Source organism: Trachymyrmex cornetzi, unplaced genomic scaffold, assembly GCF_001594075.2.
Source record: "Trachymyrmex cornetzi isolate Tcor2-1 unplaced genomic scaffold, Tcor1.1 scaffold579, whole genome shotgun sequence".
Taxonomy (NCBI): Eukaryota; Metazoa; Arthropoda; class Insecta; order Hymenoptera; family Formicidae; genus Trachymyrmex; species Trachymyrmex cornetzi.
The window spans coordinates 1,240,617-1,263,789 of NW_017299892.1; the positions used below are offsets into that span (position 1 = coordinate 1,240,617).

The window sequence follows — 23,173 nt, forward strand, 5'->3', positions numbered from 1 at the left end:
GTTGATATACTTGGAACGGAGAACAAGGGAGCTTTGAGCGTTCGGTTACTCAGCAGTAAGATGGCACATTGTATTCTATTTAATGAAGTCGTCATAGAAATGCATATAGAATGAGAACGCGAGCACTTTCGTTCCACCTTTTCGAGCTTATTTCAATAACAATACAACCGATATATTAATTGGCGCAGCCGTATGTAATTAATGTCCGAATGCACAGTGGCTTTGGGTGCCCCCTTTCTCTGGAATTCACCAGAGCGATCCATTATTGAAAAGGCGCGGCGTGTGTGGGAAATTGGAAGGAAACGTCGAGACACCCGGGACATAGGGTTACAGGTGTTCGAACGATGTACGCGGGAATGTGACACAGGTGCTGCCAGTTCACCCGACTTCTTTATTATCGTTTCGCATCGTAAATGACTATTATCGGCATGGGAGGGTAGTTTAGAAAGTCGAGGGTAAGCGTCTTTTTTTTCACGCGTGTGTTAAACTTTAATCGCCCTGTTGCCGGCTATGCGTTCACAAGTTAATGCAGGCGTTCGCACGCATTGAGTTTAATGAACAATACGTTAAAACGTGATGAGGGTATTTGATTATTCTTTATAGGATTATTAAATAATTATCTGTATTCTATTCTCTCTAAATCTCGTTAATGAAAGACGAAGAAAATCGTATAAGAAAAACTATAAATTGTTTAGAGAGACAATAGGAAGCTTCAGAGGTGCCAAAAAGTGGGTTATCGCAGTGTCGTGATTTATTGCTATAATGACATTGTTAATGTCTTGAAGGCATTTGCATTAGCAATGGATCATGATATGGCGATAACCCTTTGACACTGAAGATTCTGAAGAAAACACCCATGAAAGCCTCAAAAGTATTAACACACTGAGAAAAATAGTCTGGTTGGATTAAACAGTAACTCTGGTGGAAAATGGACGAATCAGAATTTTCTGGTTATGTCTATTAGAATTCTAGTTGAGATAACTAGAATTCTGATTAATATAATTATTCTGATAAAAATAAGAATTCTAGTAGATTTTACTAGAAATATAGTATCAACCAGAATTCCGGTTATCTCAACTAGAATTCTAATAAATTTAACCAGAAATTTCTGATTCGTCCATTTTCAACCAGAAATTTTTTTCAGTGCAAGGAAGCTTATAATTACTCGCACAAGAATATACAAATGATTTGTATCTTTAAAAGATTCAGGAATTTTATAGAAGTTTCCTGAAAAAATCGAACCTTTCTTACGAAAAGTATATCTTCGTAAAACGGATGTCCCAATTTAACGTATGGCGGGCATGTAAACCTGCATAGCAACTCGAGAGAATAGCATTGTTCGGCAAAGTAATTGCCGAGAGAGAAACCGCTACTGCGGTAAAACTACCACCAATAAAAGTGAATTCGTAACGCAATAATTCGTTTCTTATTCCGTGAAAATTAATTATCTACATGGTTTACCCGCATGCTTGTTCGGCACACCATACGAATGGAATTCGCACGCGAAAAAGAAGCCATGTCAATATCAAACGTATTGCAAATTAATCCATATTTTTTTGTTTTATTGTTCTCACATCGAACGTATCTGATTTTTAGATGTATAGATTTTTAAATCGATATCTAATTTTTAATAGCAGGGTTGCCACAGATCTGGAAAACCGGGAAAAGTCAGAGAATTTGAAATTGGTCATAAAAACCGGGAAAAGTCAGGGAAAATGTAAAAAAAGTCTGGAATTTCGAAATTTGCTCACAATTCCCTGAAACTGCTCCTATTCCAAATAATTGTTAGAATTTTTTAAATATTATATATGACGTTTATAGTCAAATACGTTAAAGTGCACTTTAAACGATTTTAATAAAATAATTAAAATTTATATTTTATTCAGTATTTTTATTTGATTCCTCTTTTTCGTCATAATTTCATTCTTTTTTTTTCCAAAACTAACTTATTTTTTGCTGTGGCTTGAATTTGCACCCAAAATTATATCATGCTGCTAACCTTTTTTGCATTATTTTTAATAATATAGACTAGCTTTCTTACTATTCTTGAGTCTAAATGTTAAAATTTACATATTTTATGTTACTCATGGAAAATTTTCTATTTTCATCTGGAAAATCTGAAAAGTCAGGAAATTTTAAAATTCATTATCTGTAACAACTCTGAATAGTTAGTTGAAATTACTTTTTATTACATGGAGAGAATCTAAAAGTGTCCAATTCTTTAAATCTATTTCAAAACTTTTAACGACAAATTGAAAAACTGCAATCCAAGATTACTTTCCATATTTCCGGTCCTCAAGATTGAAAGATATTTACGAAATTACATCGCAGGGCGACGTGATGAGAACCCTTGTAGCAGTTTTAACGGCGACGGCGACGGGCCGGTCTGTCGAGCGTTCGGACAAAAACCGGCGTGGGAGCGAGTGCACGCAGGCTCCCACGAGTGTGCATTGTGCGTGATACACATCTATACGTCATTTACCTACCCACCTACCTACTCGCTTAACCGACTACCTTCATTTTTCACCGGCCAATGCGCTAACCGTGCGCAGCCACCGTCTGCGTGATATTCGCCCAGAGCTGTGCTCTAATTGACCACCATCCGTGAAAAATCTCACAAGTCAAAACCCGAGCCCTGAGAACCGTAGCTTCAAAGTTCTGAAGCGTCCATTCAGCCCTACTATCGCAACGTGTATTGTGTGCAATAAATATACGCATATAAAATTACCTACTCGATAATTTTTGTCAAACACAATGGTAAATATAACGATAGAAGACATCGCTCTCGTTTTCGTAGAATAACAACGATAGTTTCTATTAGTTACACTATAATATAGGAATATAAGGTATTCCATTGCGCATAATGGCGGCAGACTAAATCAGAACCATCAGTCAAATACTTGCTCAAAGTTAGTGGAATGCACATGATAACAATCATCAGGGCTTCTATTTTTGAAAAGAAACCTATACGAAAAACTAGGGAAATAATATACTATAATATACGTTACGTATACTATAGTACATCCCTAGTTTTTCGTATACATTTCTTTTCAAGAATAGGGGCCCACCCGAAAATTTAAGCTTCAAACCTTAAGCCGTAAGAAATTGATCAACCAGTCGATTATTCTCACATTCGACTGTGATTGATTAATTTCTATTTAAGGCTTAAAGCCTAAGTTTTACACTTGAAAATCTCATTGTAGACGCCGCTTTATGTGTGAGATATTACTTAAGAATAAAAACTCTTCTCGTGGATGTACAGGAATTTCCATCTTTGCGTGAAACTCGCCAAAAAAATTCCTCTATTTTCAACGATTTATTCAATTAACAGCAAATCGATCGTATTACCGTTCCCAGATAGTTATGTTTTTTTGCTAGAAACGCAGAGCGAAACGCTTGGTCCATTCGGCGTACGATATCAGCAGAGCGTGACAGAGCACCGAAGGGATGAAAGCGAGGACTAATGATAGCTCCAGGCTACGGTAATCGTAGCCTCTCTACTGATTTCGAAGTAGATGCCTCATGGCGACGAGTCTTCTGAAGGCTTATTTGCCGCGATTTAATTAATTGCCCTTCGGCTTAATCCGATCGTCGTCGCTCTTCGCGCCGCAGGGAAGCTAATTCCTCGCGCGTCTGTTTCGGGTATCCGAGATCTCTTGTCTTTCGTCATATACTACATTTGGAGCGACACCAGTAAAGATATCTCGCGTAAGAAAAGGTAATCGAAACCTGCACATTAATCATAAATGCAAAGTATACCTAAAACTCTTGAAATAAAGACGTTTTATGTAAATATCGCAAGTTTAGAAAGTCTAATTTTTTAATTATAAACATTCATGAATATATTTGATATTATTCATGAATACATTTGATATTATATCCTATGAGAGAGAGAACATTGATCTCGCGATTTAACTGTTAATTTAAACAACATACACAAACGCATTTTATGACAAATCTTTTAACTGTCTCTCTAACATTGGCGCACTAATATACTGTCTGTCATTCATAATTTGTACCGCGATTGGTCATCAAGTCTCTCTTTTCCTATATCTGACGTCTTTCTTATACTAGTCTAACGGAAACTTACAACATACATTATAGCTGAAAAGAGCTAATACATTTATGAAGCGAATTGGATCTGAGGGGAAGAAAGCAAACGGCGGCGGTGAATGAAATCACGTATGTGGTTGCTCAATGTATGTTCGCGCATAAAACCGGAATTCTCAGATAAGACCAAGATATTTAAGACTGTACGAAGCTAATGGCAATTTATATGTGTGAGAGCGTTTTTTTATTCAACAAGCATTGCCAACTAGTGACGGAAATGGGGTCCCGATTTCAATGTATCAGGCGTTTATAGAACCACTTTAAATTGGCTGTTGAAAAAAAGATATCACGTTTATTTCTATTGAAATTTCTTTTTTAGCTCCGAGGTTACAATTTTTGTTAATACATTGTTTATTCTTATTAATACGTTTATATGAATTTTTATTGTTACGTTAATTATGATACAGAGTTAGGTGACTCAATTGAAAAGCCATAATTTTTCTTTTATAATCTCTCGCAATTGAATCATTCGCTTTGAGAACGTTATTCATTAAATGCATATTTTTAGAAGCTTAAGACCTCGTCGTTACATTTCCATACAGGTGTATAAAAGTACATTATTAGCATTTCTATTACATAGAACTTTTGTATTAATGGAATGGGATAGAGTTGGGAGTAAAGTCTTTTCCGTGAATATGAAAGTAGCTCCACGAAAAAATGCATTTTTAATTTTTTTCTAATAAAACATTTTTAGCGGTAAAACACGCTTAAAATAAATGAAGAAATATTCACATTACTCCACGATAAAAATAGTATAACAAATATATAATAGGTTCGGAATAAATAGATGTTTTAACCCTCTGTCCGAATCTTTTTTAGCTTAAATGAAATTTCACTCTTATTTTTGCTAACATTTCATTATTTATTATATATAAATAAAGGTTTTAAGTTAAAAATCTATTTGATACATTATTAGAAATGCTGCTTCCTTTACATGTAAATGAAGCTCATGGTTATGAACGAAATTAAAAGTAATGAATGATTTAATTGAAAACTAAATTACAGTAGTTGTTTAAATGTAATGAACGTGTAGGTACGTTAAATTTTATAAAATTTTGAAAAATATATTAAATTTTATGTACATGTACACAAATATGCTTTTCAGTTATAAATACATTAAATTTAATGTAATATCATGAAATTAAATTCAAATTGTGTAACTTATAAGTATATTAAATTTCATGAAATTTTTAACAGTGTACATTAACAGTTAATGAAATTTAAGAACATTTTTAACAGTGTAATGTAATTGAGATGTTGGAAAAAAACCATCTTTTTTTTGAAAGCCTAGAACAGTAAAAAAGAGTCGGACAAAAAGGATCCAGATTACACACGGAGGATTAAACGATTGTGGGCCGCAGAAGTTTTATAGGATTCCGAAAAAAATTCTGCGCACAGCCTACAGGGGAACAAGGCGCAATCGCGCGAGATAACGGGCGAATAAATGTAAATGATTTCTACGTCGCGGGAATACCCGATGATCGTTAATTAAGCCGCGCGAGGAGGAGTTTCTCTCACAAGGTAGGCGAGCAGAATGGCGCCTGCACATGCAGGAGGGGAAGAAGACAATGCCGGATAAACGCGGCGTGGGTACGTTGCATCGTGTTCGCGCGAACGCACGTGTTCCCTACGTGGGTCATTCCAACGGAGGCCATGCACCAATACGGATGGGCGTCCCTTTTCATATTCTCTGCTCTCATTCCGAGAAACAAAATCTAGATAATACTTTTTTCGTCGCAAATAAAAGTTCGTCCTTTTTTTAAGGATAATTTCTCCATTTTATTATCTTATAAAAACGATGTTAATATAATTCGTAAAATTGTCTCTCGAACATGTTATATATATAAAAAAATTTCTAAAATATATATATAATTTAAAAGAGTCTTATTAAAGTGCCAGGAATTGGACTTTTATTCTTCGAGAGCAGCATCTTCGGTTTTTGATGAAGATGCATCGGGAGGGACATGCGTGTGTTAAAAGCATTTGAGCGGGCCGAGTCCCATTTCGAATTCCAAGGCTGCGGCTGGATTACGCGTATTTCGACTATATTACTCGCGGCTACTCGCTCGGCTCGGCCCCGCTCCTCTGATGTCGAGTTACGATCCGACTCGTCGCACTCCGTCAGGTGCACCGAAGCGTAGTTCCACCTCTCGCCGCCGCCGCTGCCCTCTTCGTGCACGTCGCCGCTGACCTCTGTGCTTCGAAAATGATCCAACGCGCCGCGCACAACTTGTGTGTTCCACTTGCTCTGCGTCGCGATACATACGTCTCGTTAACGTAACCGGCGCGATGACGAAACGCGCCTTGAGAACGCTCGCCGAAATTAGACGACGGCTAACTGCCAGCCATCGCGTTACTCTCACGGATTGCCGCTTACCGCCAACACGTTTGGAGCATTCCTCTTCGCTAAGAGTCTTTAGCGTTCAAAAAATCTCGTCAAAATCTCCGCGCATTGTTCAATCTATTGTGTCAAATTTAATCTAATGTGAGTCGCCACTGCTCCTACTAAATATATCGTTACTTTTTACTAAAATTTGACACTGTATTGTGTCCAATATAATCATTGTTTTGGTATAAAATAACGATATAATTGCGTAGGAGCAGTGGCGACTCACATTCAGTTAAATTTCACGCTATAGATTTAACAGTGCGGAGATCCGAAAAACGCGGCGAGCGATGAGGTTCAAGTTTTTTAGGAAGCCAAAATCTTCTAGTCGCGTTTAGCATTTTAACAAAAACATTGAAAGTAATCTTTAAAATCTTTGGAGTGGAATCTAACTCTAAAGAGTAAAATTTAATTCTTAGAAATTGGCAATTGAGCCATTCCTTTTCAACACTAGTTTAATTGTCACTTTTAGAATTACATTTCAAAGATTTTAGAGATTAAAAAGAATTCAACATTTATCGAATAATTTATGAAAAAGATTTATTTAATTATTATATATAGAATATGTACGCGTCTATAAATTTTTCGCGGCTTACTATTTTATATTTTCTGTCAGAAGTCTCAAGCATACCGTGAAGTTTTTTTTTTAAACTTATCTTAAGGAATATTATGTAAGGATTTTGTCTTTCTACTTTATACAAACATCACTTCGAATTTTATCACTTTGATTTTCCTTGTTTTTTTGAAATAATTTTTCAAATTAGGCGATAGAGCTAATATCGTAAAATAGCCGGGCTATTTTGATGACAAGGTTTCCGGCATGTCCTGGTTTTAAGCGTTTCCAGCAGTGTGATACAAAATACGTCAGATATTATCTCTTTGGTCGGTTTCTGCACTTCAGAATCACTATATCCGCACGAAAGCATAATACGATCTCCTGCATCCTTAGAGATAAAAGTTTACATTCTCTTATAATATGAAGTAAATAAGATAATCGCGCGAAATAAGAGCACTTTTGTAGCTTGTTTGCAAAGATAAAAAAAATGTTTAACGTATACGTGCTTTAAAATGTCGAAGTTTTAATTTAGGATTTACAAATACCTCGAAACGCTTGCGAGCTTTAGGAGAATTGAGTTATCATAACTAAATTAAATTCCACAATACATACTAAAAAATGCATTAAGATAAGGTATTAATTACCGTGAAGATTAATGTTTTGCCAGTTTACTTTGGCAGCTAGCATAAATTATATACATAGTTGTGCTAATCCTATTACATATGAAAGAGAAATTTGTTTTTTTTTTAACTGAATCGTATAGCTATCCGATAGGAAAGGCTAATGGCGTTAAAAAAAATCATAAATTCTTTTATATATAAACCGAATGGATAAAAAAATGTAGATTTATTTATTCATATCGTTACCTCACGATTAATCGTAACAGATACTACAATATAAAAAGTTTTTTATTAATTTTTGCACAATTCTAAGAAGTTTATTACGACAATTTTAATAACTTATGTTGTTTTCTTTGTGTTTCAGGTAAGTCATAGTCATGCAATCGCAGGGCATACCACGCGTCTCGCAAGTAAGTTTTCGGATCGAATCACGGAACATTTTCTCCCGATGAAACGTCAAAATACGGCGTATAGCGTGATTTCTTCTCTCGCTTTTTTTTTTTTTTTTTAAACGAGAAAGGGGAGAAGAAAGAGATGCGCTTTATAAACACGGTTACAATGCCGGCCGACTCTCGCTACATGCGACGAGGTTTGGTTAGGTACGTTTGAGGTGTGCTCATGTAGATAAGCTCCGATAATGACCGGACGTGTGCTCACCCAGCCAGAACTCTGCGAACTCCCTCCGAGTGTCCTGCTCCTCCTCCCTCTCTCTCCCTCCCGTGACCCCCGCCCTCATCCCCTCGTCTCCCGTGTACTCGTACCTTTCCTCGCCGCCTGTGTTCCTCTTCTTCTTTCCTCGAAGAGGAGTCCTTCGGTACCACCTATCCTATCTGGCTCTTATGTGACGCATACGCGTCAGATTCGCACAGCGATGTTTTTTTCCTCTTTTTTTTTTTCGTAGACCGAAAGGCGAGAACAAAGGCATCTCTCGCGTGCGCGCTACGATAGAGCGAGGGGAGAGGGAGAGTCGGTACACTTTCAAAGTATACGTACACACACGGTATTCTCTAGGCGGCTAGGCCAAAGAAAGAGAAGAGCCGTGGCACCGTCGAGGCTTCGCGCTGTTTACGGAGAAATACGGACGGCAAAGAAAACGATCGCGGGAGGGTGCGACAATCTTCGAAAGTTTCGTTAAGTCATAGAGTTTCAAATGATCTTTTTGTTGTTTTTTTTTTTTACAAAATCCTGTCTGAAGTCAGGACTAAAAGAGGATTAAAAAAATCACTGACATTAATACTAATTAATTTTATAAAACTAAAATATAGTTAATTAAAAGTAAAAACGGACTTCCGTAAAATTGTCGATTACTTGTATATACAAACATGTGAAGTTAGCACCCCAACTTTCGTTCTCAAGAGTTCCGATTAGATCAATTCTAGCTTTCTTTTGGAAAGTACAGGAGTTTTGTAAGTTTTTTTAAAAGAGTTGTACACGCGCGTGATCTCGAAAGAATTTATCGGAGGAGAGACTAGAAACTGTATACAATCAAACGATTTCTCATTTGTGTTCCCGCTGTGTCGATATACAAAGCCATCTATTGAAATCGCGGTATACCATTGAATAATTCTTCCGCCGCGACCGGGATACGCGAAACTCCCGGAGTCGGCGGAAGCGATCTGTTAAAATACGAGACAAGAGTAGGGAGAGGAGAGACACGTTGGCTCGGCTCTCAGGTGCGAGAACCGTATAATGTCGAGGTTCGTAGACTGCGAAGCAAGTCGCATCGACTTCGATAACGAGAATTTAAAAACGAAAACAGTGTCAGCCGCGAGTAAGCATTAGATTACCGTGTGCGTTCCGTTGGCTTCGATCCATAACGTCGCAATGTATTTCGAAAGCGCGCGACCGAGAGAATGCATCTCGACTTTATTAGCTCCCAGCTACGATTTAATCTCGCGGGGTTCGCGCGCCGTGCTTTCTTTGTGTTCCCCGGCAATCCGGGTAGGTAATTGTCACGTTTGCATAATACGGATGCAACACGACCACTTGTGCAACGCGGCCCCGGAATCGGCGGCAAGAGGCGGCTCTTAAGAAATGACTTTGTGATTTTACTTGTAAACATACATTGGCATCTTCGCTTCAGACGCGCTCGGAAATACAAGAATATTCCTACCACCTTCCTAATCGGACTTCTTGGAACTTCCTTATATCGTGCCTATTCTTATTAGGTTATTTCTTTAATGCTATGTTACTTGAAGGCATTACATAATCTTATAACTTTCCTTCGTTCTTGTAGAAAATTATTCCCGATGGCGTGATCCAATTCTCTGGTCATATAATTCTGTATTGCGCAGATATTTATTCCAATATTACTGCACAATCCTATTAATCCTAATTATTAATATTATGCAGATATCTGATATTTGTAAAAAAAAAAAAACGCTACATGTTCTCTCACAAATTTAAAATAATCGCGAATATTATTCCGTTCTTCAAGACTTTAAGAAATAATGTTTCTCAATATCTCTTTAAGACTTCAAGGATTTGATTTTTATTTCCACCAATGTAAATTGACTTTAATCTCGGTTTAAGTTTTTTCAGTTCTAAGAATTGGAAAAAGCTAAAGAATAAATTAAACTGAGAGATTAATCCTCCGCAGACTATCCTGAATTTCACTACTTAAACAGACCACCTCGCTAAGAGAGATACTGTAGAATTAGCAACGTAATTCAAAGTAAAATAATCATTTGCTGTCTTCAAATCCACACTTATCTGGAGGATGAAAGTTAATCTACATTGATAAAAATGGACACAAAATAGTTGTTGAAATCCTTTATCTAAATTATATTACAAATTTTGAATAGACTGTTCCCTAGACCTCTAAGCGATCCGGAACTATCGTCATTGTGTTCGAAGTAATTTCAAACGTTTTGTTAGACCATCACTCGTAAAGCCGCGACGACGCGCTGGTGGACGAGTGTACGTTGTTGCATTCTGATTTCGATACACGTACCAAAATAACTTCTCCCGTATCCTCCTCCCCAGCCGGGGCTCTAACCGTATCCTATGTACGTGCGTGCTACTGCTACAGCTTCGGCCTCTTCGGTTTGTCTCTCTCATTCTACTTCTTCTCTATCTCCCTTTTTCTCTCTCCCTCCCATGTATTCTCCTATGTCCCCGTCCTTATCGCGCTTATCTTCATTCACTACTTCCCTCTCACTGTGCCAACCATCGCCGCCTCGCTCGCTCGCACTCGTGTCTACCTGCTTCTTTTGCAGTCATTCATTACTAACTATCTCCATCTCTCTTTCTCTTCTCTTTTTCTCTTTCTCTTCTTGCTCCCCTGACGTCCCTTTCTGTTCGATGCGTTCCACGTCACTTCGTCGTTTCCGAGCTCGCTTCCATAGATAGTCCTCGACACAACGACTTATCTTCTCTTGCTTGTTCGTACAACGGTTTTTTTTTGGTTGACATTGTTTCCGTCGTTACTTGGCACACGTAATGCATATCATATAATTATATTTCATCAATAGGAGGATACATTTATACTAGTAAATTAATCTATATACAGTTTATATTATTTTTGAAAAATTTGGAACGATTAATGAAACATATATAAAATTTATCTTTTTGATTTACGTTAATTTTATTGACAATCTATCTATTAAACAATATGTGTTATTGCCACCTAAAATTTTTTGTCGTGGTACGTATTTGTGTCATAAATAAATCTTTTATTGTCAATAGATTGTCTGATTTTAATATGTAAAATAAATGCATAATTATTTAATCAATTATTTTTTGCGTTAAAAAATTCGAATAAATAAAGATACATCGGTTTCGAATATGTATCAATAAAAAAATGAGAACTCTTTTGGGTTCTCTTCTCAACTTTCAACGGAAATGTAAGAGTAATATATGTATAGGTACGCGAAGATTATAGTAAAAGATTTCTACAATTGCGGTACATACATGAATTAGAGAATGACTTCGCATGAAAAGGAAAAAATGGAGTCATTCTTAAAAAAACGATAAGAACATTTTAGAATAAAAGAAACATTTCTTGACGGACAACTTCCGGTCGTGTCTCGCTACCTTTTACTACATCATGCATTCTTCGTTTCACCGTCTCGACCTTTTTCCGCTTTTGTCTCCGCTTCTCTCAATACTTCGTCCGCTTCAATATATTCAAACTAAAAAAATCGTATATTAATTTTGGTAATTACACTTAGCTGCATCTATTATTTTATTACTTAATTATACAACTAATATTATAATTAACGTTAACAAATTAAAATTTTATTATAAAACCAAAGTTTGATCATTTCTATTATAACTTCACTCTTATTCTCAAAATGAATTAAGGCCTGTTTCTCCAATGTGAATTAACTTTAATCTTGGTTTAATTTACCCTTCTTCCTTTTCTAATCCTTAGAACTAGAAAAAGATAAAGAGTAAGTTAAACTGAGATTAAAGTTAATCTACAATTGATAGGAACGAGCATGTGTGACAAAAATCAAAAAATAGGTGCTATATAATAATATTAACGATATTTGGTTTCCTTTGATAACTTTTACGTACTAATTAAACATTATTTCATAACATTATTTCATAATCAAATCGATTACAACTCTCTATACGATTTCCGGAAACTTAACAGATGATGCCAGTCGATAAACATATTAAAAGCATGCATTGTTTCTTACAGAAAGGTGTTTTAATAGATGCAGAAAGAGCGATAACAAATCTTTGGTAAATTAGTATATGACATAAATACACAAGAAACGCATTAATAATGTATGTCAAATGGTGCCGATAAAGTCGATCAATCATGCCAATTTGTCACTCTGAATAGATCGTAATTAATCGAAAGATCAGGTTAATTGGACGTGGCATTTGCATCACCTGTTGATATTCTTCACTTTCGTACGTGTAACTTCTCGCGAATGTCTCGACTTTGTCCTAAATTTCTAATTGCGCCGAATCACATGTCTAAAATGTTCGATAGACTGACACGCGGAATATTACATAAGTCAAGAATAATCGTCATCGTAGCTTTGTGATGTAACGCTTGTAAACTGATAACAATGTGCATTTTATATTTCACAGTCGTAATTGAAGAGAAACGTTGTAACGTTTTGACGAATATCTCGACCTACCTCAGCAAAAGGTTAATATCAACATGACAAATAAATCGAATAAACAGAACTCGTGAAAACGGCATCGACATAAATGAGAAATAGAAATAATCTTTTGTCGGCAATCCGTGTGAGGATCGTCGACATTCAGTCCATAGTAAGCCGTAAATCGAGTTCTAGCGTATACTTATCGTTATCCGAGTGCTTCTTATGGCGCACCTGCTTCAAGGTAATTACATGCGTGGGAGTTAAACCAAGAACTTGTTTCGAGGGTAATCTGCTTCCATACGTTACGCGTACGCGAGTATATCTATTTGTTGACTACGCGTCTTGCTCGGGGTTAGACTGCCTCCGTCATATTTTATATATTGCGGGTAATCGTTTTATCATAATATTGCGCGTTAATAGCAGCATTAAGATTCGAGAAACTCTAGAAATGGAGGAAGAATTGAAAAGAAATTTGCCATTTTTTCACTTTTCTAAGAAATCGAGAAATTTTTCAAAAAAATATATATTTATTAATCTACAACATTATCTCTTTTCTCACATGATAAATGATCTTGTATAACAAGTGGCAATATTAATATTAATTTAAAATGACAAAGTTTAAATAAGAACATATGTTGTGACTTAGTACTTTCTAATAAAATGATGTGAATAAAAGTAAAATATCATAAAAACGAAATTACTAGAAAATTTAGTTTTAAAAATTCGATACATTCCTGGTGAAAATTTTTTTTATAATTTTTATACGAATTGGAACATTTTTCAGAAATATTCAGAAATATTCGGAAGGTTTACATCTCTCAGAATTTTTCATATACATGTGAATTCTGAAATATTCTGAGATTTCTTATCCCATAATTTCTAAAAAATATTAAAAAATTTTTTTATATTTTATAACATTTCATCAGAAATTATACTTACAAAAATCTTGGAAATCTTACGATATTTCATAATTAACATATATGGAAAATTCTGAAAAAAACGTAGATTTTCTGATAAGTGTTCCAATTCGTATAAAAAATGAGAAAGTTATAAAACATTATATAGAAATTCTGAAAAGTTGTATGAAAATTCTGAGAAAAATTTTCAGGGATATAATATCAGTTATTAGTATATGTATATCGTTTTATTGAATGTAGATAAAAAATTATCCTTTTTAATGCAGATTTTTCGAATCTCGCCCGCGTGAATATTCAGTGTCGAAGATAAAAATAGGCATTAAGTTGTGTGTTCTGAAAGAGAGAAGGAGAGAGACCGGAAATTGTCGCCTCTTCCCTCTCTGCTTCCTACTCTTTCCTCACTCCTCCTCTCTCTTCCTCCTCTCTTCTGCCACGGCAACCGGTGGACTTTCACGCGGCAACGATCCGCGTTCTGATGTGCCGCAATAATCGCGTATTGCGAGAGAAAACTGTCGTTGGGACAACCCTTTCGAATGGTCGTCGACCGGTCGCACAATAAACGCCGAAGTTTGGCGAGAAAGTGGCGGTGATTATTTAACACGGACACTAGTAGTAGATATGGTAAATCACGATGCGTTCTCGTGCAGTTATGCAACAAGATTTATTGTATTTTATCGGTTCAATCGTATGTCAAATATTTTCTAAAGCCTTCGTTCAACGTCCCGAAGCGACGTGGCGCAGATTTGCGCAACGTATGATGTTGCAGATTAATTAAACGAACGATTAATACGCGTATCTTTTATTTTTCACAGATGATTAATGACGAAGCGAAATGAGATCCAACTCGGAGAATCTAAGAAACATACTTTTGTATTTGTTAATCTATCAAACATTGAAACGTATTAACAATGTTTTTGTCAATTACGTATAATATCTATGATTTGATATCGTAAAGTTATTATACGACGAAGATCGTATTCGCGTTGTGAGCTCGCGAAATCACGTGGAAAAGGAGAGCGGAAGTGTTAACGAGAGAGAAGTCACGGTTACATGGCCGTGAGCCATACGCGTAGCCCGCCCGGGTTACCGGAAGTCGAATGACCGTAACGTGGCCCAGGTGAACTCGATTGGTCAGAGAGGACGGAGATACGAAGAGACGAAGGGGATGGTGGTGGTAGCTCTTGCTCGTACTCGCAATCCTCCTTGCACGCGAGGACTACGAGGTGAAGTGAGGAATCGCTCTGTCGTGCGTGCTCTCGTCTTCCTGCGTAAACGCGGGAGGAAGTGGCATATTATGGTATCTCGCGAGTTTTGTGTGATCGGAAGTCCCTATCTTTGCTGTTAAATTAATACGGTGAAACCATTTAATATGATCTCTTTCGTTTTTAATGGGAAGTTTTAAGAAATCGAGACCCCACAATTTCTTTTTAAAAGCAATTAAACATAATTAAGGTCCATATCACTTCTATAGGAAAAATTGGTACATCACAATTCCTTTTTTAATAGCGGTTAGATATCAAGATACGTTTACACTTCCTTTTGTCGATAAATGTGCGCATTTAGCGTATAGTTTACATTACATATATTATATAATCTCAGAAATAAATGCATTTACCGATAAAAGTGAGGTGTAAATATATCATTATATCTAATTGTTAAAATTGGGAAAGTTAAATAGTTGACATTTTAGTTAAGTGTTTATAGATCACAAAGCATTTGACGTTCGATGGCTTCATAAATACCGTTCTATAAGATTTCATTGAAAATATTTCCTTCTTACGAAACTTATTGGATCCAAGAATTTGTTAACATCTATAAGAAATGATGTCTGTCAAACGTGCCATGTATGCCAAGAGAAAGATCAATAGCGTACTGTATTTACCCACTCTATCATATCTTACACTCTACCTATAATCCCATCACGTATCTTATGTAAAGTCGTTGCTCCGTAACAGAAGGCTAAACTCTGTTCGTTTAATTACTTCTTCGCTCTCTTTACTAACAAGCGTTGGATAAATTCACAACTACCGGCAAGCAAGCGAGCGAGCGTCCTGACTTTGTAGCGCATTATTTTCTCTTCGAATATGTCCGAGGCGAAAAAGGACATGAGAGAAGAGCCGACGCGGCAGAAGAGAAGGAAAAAGAGAGGGAGAGAGAGAGAGAGAGAGAGAGAGAGAGACACTCGCCGTGTAAAGGAAATGACGTTGACGCGTGTGTCTTTCTGAAGTATACGAGCACCCAGTTCCAACCACTACCACCACCACCAACACCATCACCACCTTTTCCAACACCGTGGAAAGGAGCACGACGATATATCTCCTTTCTCTACGCTCTTTCGTATCTTACAAGTTTACGCGTTCTCACGCTCTCCATCCCACTTCTCTCTCTCTTTCTCTCTCTGTTTCTCAGCTACATCTCGCCGTTTCGAACGATGAGTGTACGCTCCGATAAACGTTCCACACGCACACTTCTCGCACGTACGTGTGTATACCTGACTGCGCGCACAGCGCAGGCGAACACACTCCGATCGCCGAGATTACGAGGTAGGGCTTCAGGGAGAGAGAGCACATCAGCTTCCTAGTTATAATAAGCGCCGCAAAAAATGTGGCAAAAACCTGCTCAGCCTTCGGCAAGTATATACCGCGCCGAGCGGCGCGTCCAGCAGCGGCCAGCTTCTGCTCGGCGCTCTCTATCGCTATCTATTCGCGTTTCTTTTGTTCCTGCATCCTCTCTTCCTCGGCCTGCGCTGTGCATCTTTCTTCCTTTTCGTCCTATTGCGCCTCCTCTCTTCCTCCTTCCCACCTCTTTGATCACCGTAGGTGTTACCAGACAACAACCTGCACACCGGGGCCAGGCCAACTTCCTTCCTGCGGTCATCCTTTTCCGTCCTTCTCTCCCGATCTCCCTCCGTTCTGTACACCGGGACAACCCGCCCCCTTCGGCAGCGTACAACCTTCCCTCTTATCCTCGAGCCGTTATCTATCACTGTACCGTCGTCGTTTCTTCCCCTTTTCTTCTTCCCTGACACCCGGGGCGACGCATCCTCCGGCTCATCACGGCTGTCCGTCACGTTTTTCTACCGCTTCCCACAACGTCGGGTATTGTTATTATTTCCCCGGCTATCGTTCCCTAACCCCTTCCTACCTGGCCTACCTGCAATGATGTAACGCGCTTTATCAATTTCCGCGACGCTAATCGACGATAATAATTTTCTCGCGGCGCGACTTCCGGGTTTCTTAGCGCGCGACCACGCTACTTACCTCGCCTTTGCCGGACTTGTGAATGAGGTTCGACAACGCGCCTCATGTAATTATTAATTAGCGCCACAACCGCACAGCTGCATCGTACACCACGCGATGTGTATTTCCAGCGGTCGGAGTTGATTCATTAAAGTTCAGCTGTCTAACACAAACGAGCACCGCGAGTATCGTAATTATATTATTATTAATCACATCTAAAGCAAATCTTTGAATTAGTAAGAAGTAAATCGAATACCTTTCTTTTAAATATCTCAATGCAATAACACGTTTGTCGTCAATAAAAGGATCTTATGTTAATACCTTCAAAGTTTTTAGTTTTTTAGAATTATAAAATAACATTCAGTAATATTAATATGAATATTATAGAAAGGTATTTTATTATTCCTTTTGTTGCTATTCTTACATCACTTTGAAATAGAATTCTGTTTATATACAGATATGTATCTTTCTTGGAAGTTAAATGAATGACTTTCAAGATTTCTGTGATGAAGCGCTTTTAAGTGATTTAATTATAGTTTAAATCGCTGAAAGATTTTATCGAAATCTATCCGGGGCCAATAATAAGGCGAACATCTGTTAGAAATCAAGATTAGAATCAAGCTCGCCATGGTGTACTCTGTGTCTTGCCAAATTGTCTCTCGGTAATTCGTTTCCCAGTTAATCTATCGAAACGAATGCAGCGTAACCTGTTGCAAGCGAGAGAGAAAGAGAAAACGCCCCACAGAGAGGAAGGAAGATGGGAAGACGCAGTCACGTCGCGTTCGTACATCGTACAGTTACACGTACGAGAAGCGGCGTAAAATATAGCTCTCGGAATCGCGAGTGGTAGCCGCTGGAATGGGTGTCGAGAGAGGAGTGAATGTCTCATCGCGATTGACGGTACCGGGGCGAGTTTATGAATGGTCCTGCGGACGTGCCGGAAGTTGCTAGTCGCGCAAAGGAAATTTTTAGCCTTTACGCCCGCAGGCGACAAGTTTTTCATCAATCACACGCACGACATCCTCCGCGAGCCCGCGATTCGCCGTGCGACCGTAGGAAAGTCACTAAAACCGTGTTTGCTTTAGTAACGTATAATTACGCCGCCTTTTTATTGTCGATTATTCCGCCAATGAAGAAGCTGTAAAAGTGCCTCGCGACATCCGCGTTTCTATCGCCTCGTTAAAAACTTTACCGTTCGACCGTCATTTGCCTTTGTTATGTGCTGGTGTCATTAAGCACGATCGTTATCATGCGATATTGATTGAAGGGTTATTCTCGTTTATGTATTTGCGTAGACAGTATAATTAAACGAGTCATTCCAGAAATAATTTATGTAAATTTTATTGGCATATATTACTTATGAGAATAACCTCAATATTCGTATCTTCCATAGTATACACCAGTATTGGAACCTACCTAATAATTTACCTATGAAAACATTTCATTATCATTTTATTATTTTAATATTCTTCCTCCAATGACTAGCGTGAAATCTTTTTTATACGAATAGGTATATTTTTAAAACAGAAAATATTATATATATATATATATATATATCTATTTTTAATAATTTCAAAATAAAGCCATTTATAGAACGAATTACAGTAGAACTCTATTTATCCGATTATGTCGAGGAACAAGTTTTAAGAACACGGTTTTAATAATCGAATGATTTAGATAGAGATTTATTAACATTACTTTCTACCAGCACTTATTATTTCCGATAATAGGAGCTGACGTTCAGAAAACTAAAATCAAGCACGTCGAGCTTCTATTGTTCAAACTACGGCGCCGTTCGGATATTTAAGACAGCATGAGCTTGTTTGTATAAATGGAGTGCAGACAAATGAGTTCTACTATACTTGATTATTTGGCAGTCAAGCTCGATTTAGTGATGCGTCAATATCGCTGCGTTGAAATAAACTTATCCATTGAGTCATATATGTTAATAATTAGATCGGAGTGCTCTTATCGATATTGATGATTATTTGATTAAAGTAAACGTTTATAAAACAATTTGCAATTGAGTAATACCCAGGGAGAAAAAAATGTACATTTTCGAGTTTTGCCCGAGCGAGATATATCAGAAATTATATTGCGATCCATATATGCCCTTCGTGTTGGCGTATATAAGCAGCGAAGGCCACCGTGCTCGGAAAGATAGTCCACCCTGCTAGCTGAAAGAAGGTCACGCAAGGAACTGCAGTCATTCTAGGAAAGTGCCGACTCGTTTCTTCATCTAGCGTGACGTCAACGTCACGACGACGACGACGACGACGACGAAGACGACGACGACGACGACGGTGGCGGCGAGCGGCGGAAAAGAGATCTGATCTGAGTGAGGAAGAGAGGAAAGAGAAGGAGATGAAAGAGGAGAAGGAGGAGGAGGAGGAGGAGGGAGCCTCTCGGGACGGTCGAGGTGAGCTACCAGTTAAAGCGTGCGGCTCGGGCATGAATGAACGAACCGGCAAACCGAATGAAGGAAAGAACGGACAGCGGCGGACTTGCGCGCCCGTGTATTAGCCAACTTGGTATTTACTCCTCGTCGCGCGGACTCCGCGTCGAGTGTGTACTGTACGTGCACGTCGCCTAGCGCACCCGGACGCCTTGATTTTACGCGCGCGGCACGGCCGGTTGAAACAGAGAGAAGAGGAGTGAGAGAGACAGATCGGGAGAGGGAGGAAGAGCGACAGAGGAAGAGAGAAAGATAGCGAGCGAGGGACAGCGCGCGCGCGCGCGTTCATAGCGTGAGCGTCGACGCCAGTGTTAGTCCGCGCCGCGTGTGACGGGAGAGTATTCATTCATAAAACTCAGAGCGAGAAGAGTGAGGGCTAGGAGGCCTGCTGGCCTGCGCCGCGCCACTCCGCTGTCGCGTCGTGCGATCGTAGCGTTGGTGGGGAGTCAAGTGTTTTTCGTCTCCCTCTCGCACGTCCCTTCCAGTTCCGTCGTCGATCTCGCTCGTTCTTCCCGTCTCGTGCTCCCTCGCGCGTACGTTTCAACTTTTCTCTCTCTCCCTCTCGATCCCTCCCTCTCTTTTTTCCTTCTGTCTCCATCGCTCCGTTAATTCCACCTGGGTATCTTCTTCACGGATGACCCACGCCGCTCGCGTTACTCTTTTCGTCATGATTTTACGTTTTTACCTCCGCAAAACAGCTCGGTTAGTCGTATTTTCGGATCGCATTCTATATTCGCGTTTGCTTAACGTTTTTCCTTACCCCTCGGTTCCATTCAGCTGAAAATATCGCTACTCTTACGTGTCTTCTGGCCTACGTATATTAAGAATCTCCTACGTCTCTTTTCGCATAATTCGGACTCGATCTTCTTTTCCTCCCCGCTACCGAACCCTGTATATTACCTCTCTTTCTCCTTCTTTCTCTCTCAGTCTCCGGAGTTGCTATCTACGGCATACTTCCCCTATAATAAACCAAAGTCCCTCGCCGTCCACCTCCTTCGCGCGTCTTCATCTTCTTTCGTTCTTACGCCTCGCTCCCCCTCTTGATATCCACGCGAGCGCACGTCACATACACATAACGCGACTGTCATGCGACTTAGCCAACCGTGACACCGGAGTCACGATGAAGGGAACCGGCGACTCGCCGATCGTCTTACTCTTGTTCGTCTCCCTCTCTTCCCCTCCCGTAACTCGGTTCCTCGTAGCGTGCGAAGAAAGCGTCTTCGACGCTTTACCCGCGTTTTACCGCATCGTTTTGCGGCTCCCCCCCGAATACGGTTCCCCGCAAAACTCGCGTGTTCACCTGAGTGAGTCGTGTGAAACGAATCTTGATCGGTACTACTGACGTCGCCCTCTCCCCCCTTCGCTGGACCGTCGACGCCCGTGAAATCTTGGCTGGCCTCGTGAATACGTAAGACGCGATCGGAGACGCATCCACTTCCCTTCTCCGAGAGAGAGAGAGAGAGAGAAGTTCTCCACGACGCTCGATCCCCCTTCTCTTGCTCTCCACTTCCCTTCCCGCTTCGGGTCTTCTACTTTCCTCCTGCAACTTTACTCTCCTCTGCCTCTTCTTCTTCTTCTTCTTCTTCTTTGGAGTTTCTGCCCCTCGTTTTTCATTCTCCCTCTCTCGTTCTAGCTCTCTCTTTCTCCCGACGTGTACGCACTTACCTGCGGAACACGGTCGTATACGTGCCCGACAGTGGCGCTTCGGCTTAACGAACTCGAACTCCGGTGGCGCCGAAGGAAAGATCGTTTCGTAGCCGGGGCGGCGGATCGCCTCGATCCTCGAGCCGCGCGGTACACAACACACGGACGCACGGACGCACGGTCCCGAGTCTCGAGTCTCGCGTCTCGAGTACGAGGAGCGTCCGATACGTGCGTGCGCTCTCTCGGCCTCTCGCCGTTCGGTGCGCGCCGTCTCCGGTCTCGCGTCCTCGCGTGTGCGAGTTCCCTCGAGAGTGTGTCGTCAAGTGCCGACTGCCGCCGCGCTACGAGATCGTCGTCGTAGCGCGCGATCGCAGGTAGCGATCTCGACTTGGTGAAGCGCGATCGAGGGTGTCCAGCCAGGCGCGCCTGGTACAAACGAAGACGTCCCGAATACGCGAAAGAAAGCGGGCGGGGAGGGAAACGCGAAACGGAGCAGGGCATTTCCGTCTCTGACGGAGACCGGGCGACGTTTCATATTTTCGGACTCTCGCTCCCTCCATCGCGGAGTTGGTTCTATCTCGCCACGCCGCTCTCCGTCCCCTGTCCTCTCCCTCCTACTGGTCCCAGAGCAACGAGCGGTTGCGCAAGCAGGTATTCGGAAATAACCCGTGTGGGTCGCAGTTATGAATTGATAGCAAACACATGGTGGACACGCTGTGCTCCGAGCCCGCCCGACCAGTGGTGCGCCTCGTCGAGGCCCCCGGATTCCTCTCTCGATCTCCTCGCAACGTGACTGCCTCGCCGAGTTCAGCCCGCCATTGACAACTTGAAACTGTCAGCGGCCAGCGATTGGTTTGTGTTACATTTCATCGCTACACTGTGACGCTGTGTCAACAATTGGTGATTTCGATGGCACCGAACGATCGTTTGTCGTTTCGAGTAGCGGTGCGTTGCCTCTGCGCCACGAAAAGTGTATTTATCACAAAGTGATTCGTCTATGACGCCAGACGATCCTTCGATAGGAAGGATTCTCTCCTCTCTATACGTCAGAGGACGTGTGTGCATTATGGGATAGACAATCAGGACTCTCCGATAAATCGATCGGCATGTGATCATCGGCGCTGTGCGGGATCAAGTTCAATGTTATACACGTGGAACTGAGTGAGCCAACTTTTCATCTTCGATGGTGCACCTCCGACTTAGATGATTTCACTACGAACGACGAATTTCCGCACCTCGAGAAATATCGAGAGAGAAGGCACGAGAGAGAACACGAGTTCGATAGTGAAATATAAAAGAAAAACGGACGAATGAGACACTGATGATTCTGGACTACGTGCATGTGCAGTGATTACACAAGATCGGCACTCATGTACGTTGATTACGGCGGCGACACTTATGCCGGAATGGGAATCAAGGCCATGAAGTCCTTTGGCAGGTCCAGAGGTAGGAATCTCAAGGACAGAGCTAACTGTAGTTACCTTACGTTTGTCTCGTTACAACAAGGTGTAATGAAGCGTAAAACATTTAATATAATGATTTTGAGGGTTTGTTGATAGCCGTAAGAGTTCTACTGTAGAATATTACGCGATTTCAAGTCATTATCTGTGCTTATCTTTTTTTTTATTACATATTAAATATGGTCGATATTGAAACTCAATTGCGAAAATGATTAGCATTGGCGATAATAAATAACGTATCACGTCAGCAAAATTAAATGAAACGGAATAAAAGTCGTAATTTGTCGATAAATGTAATATGATTTTTACGGTACTCAACAAATTAATTTAGACTCATTGGTCTTTTGTGTATTCACAATTTGTATTAATGCCTAAGTCACAATGCCGGAAAAAATGAGATTAATTATAACTATAAGAACAACAAAATTAATATATTCTGAAATGATAGAAAATTTCATTTTTAGCGAAAGAAATTATTGTCATTGAAAATTTCAGTATATTCCTTATATTCTCTATAACTTTACTAAGAAACTTTAGCTATAGAATTATTAACTGGTAAATAAACATAAGTAAATATAGGTTTTATATATATATTAGTATTTAATAAAATATTAATAACAAGAATAAGAAAACAAAAAAAACACTATAAAAACCTTGCATTTTTTATTAATATTTTATTAAAGAAATATTATTAAAAAATTGCATTAGCTTATATTATTA

The 23,173-nt window shown here is 39.6% G+C and overlaps 1 protein-coding gene across 5 annotated transcripts in view; it reads left to right on the forward strand.

Annotated features, from left to right (window-relative positions):
* The window catches only part of pnt (ETS transcription factor pointed), a 116,809-nt gene that overhangs the window by 45,629 nt on the left and 48,007 nt on the right, over positions 1–23,173 (forward strand). Inside the window, exons 1-2 of one of the 5 annotated variants that reach the window (XM_018515602.1) lie at positions 19,345–19,425; positions 21,675–22,439. The exons of 3 other annotated variants lie outside the window; for them this stretch is intronic. In XM_018515602.1, the coding sequence (XP_018371104.1) occupies positions 22,334–22,439 (106 nt within the window). In that variant the 5' untranslated portion in view covers positions 19,345–19,425; positions 21,675–22,333. Of the gene's footprint in view, positions 1–19,344; positions 19,426–19,714; positions 19,883–21,674; positions 22,440–23,173 lie in introns of those variants that run through there. One more of the 5 variants, XM_018515601.1, reaches the window with a different exon arrangement.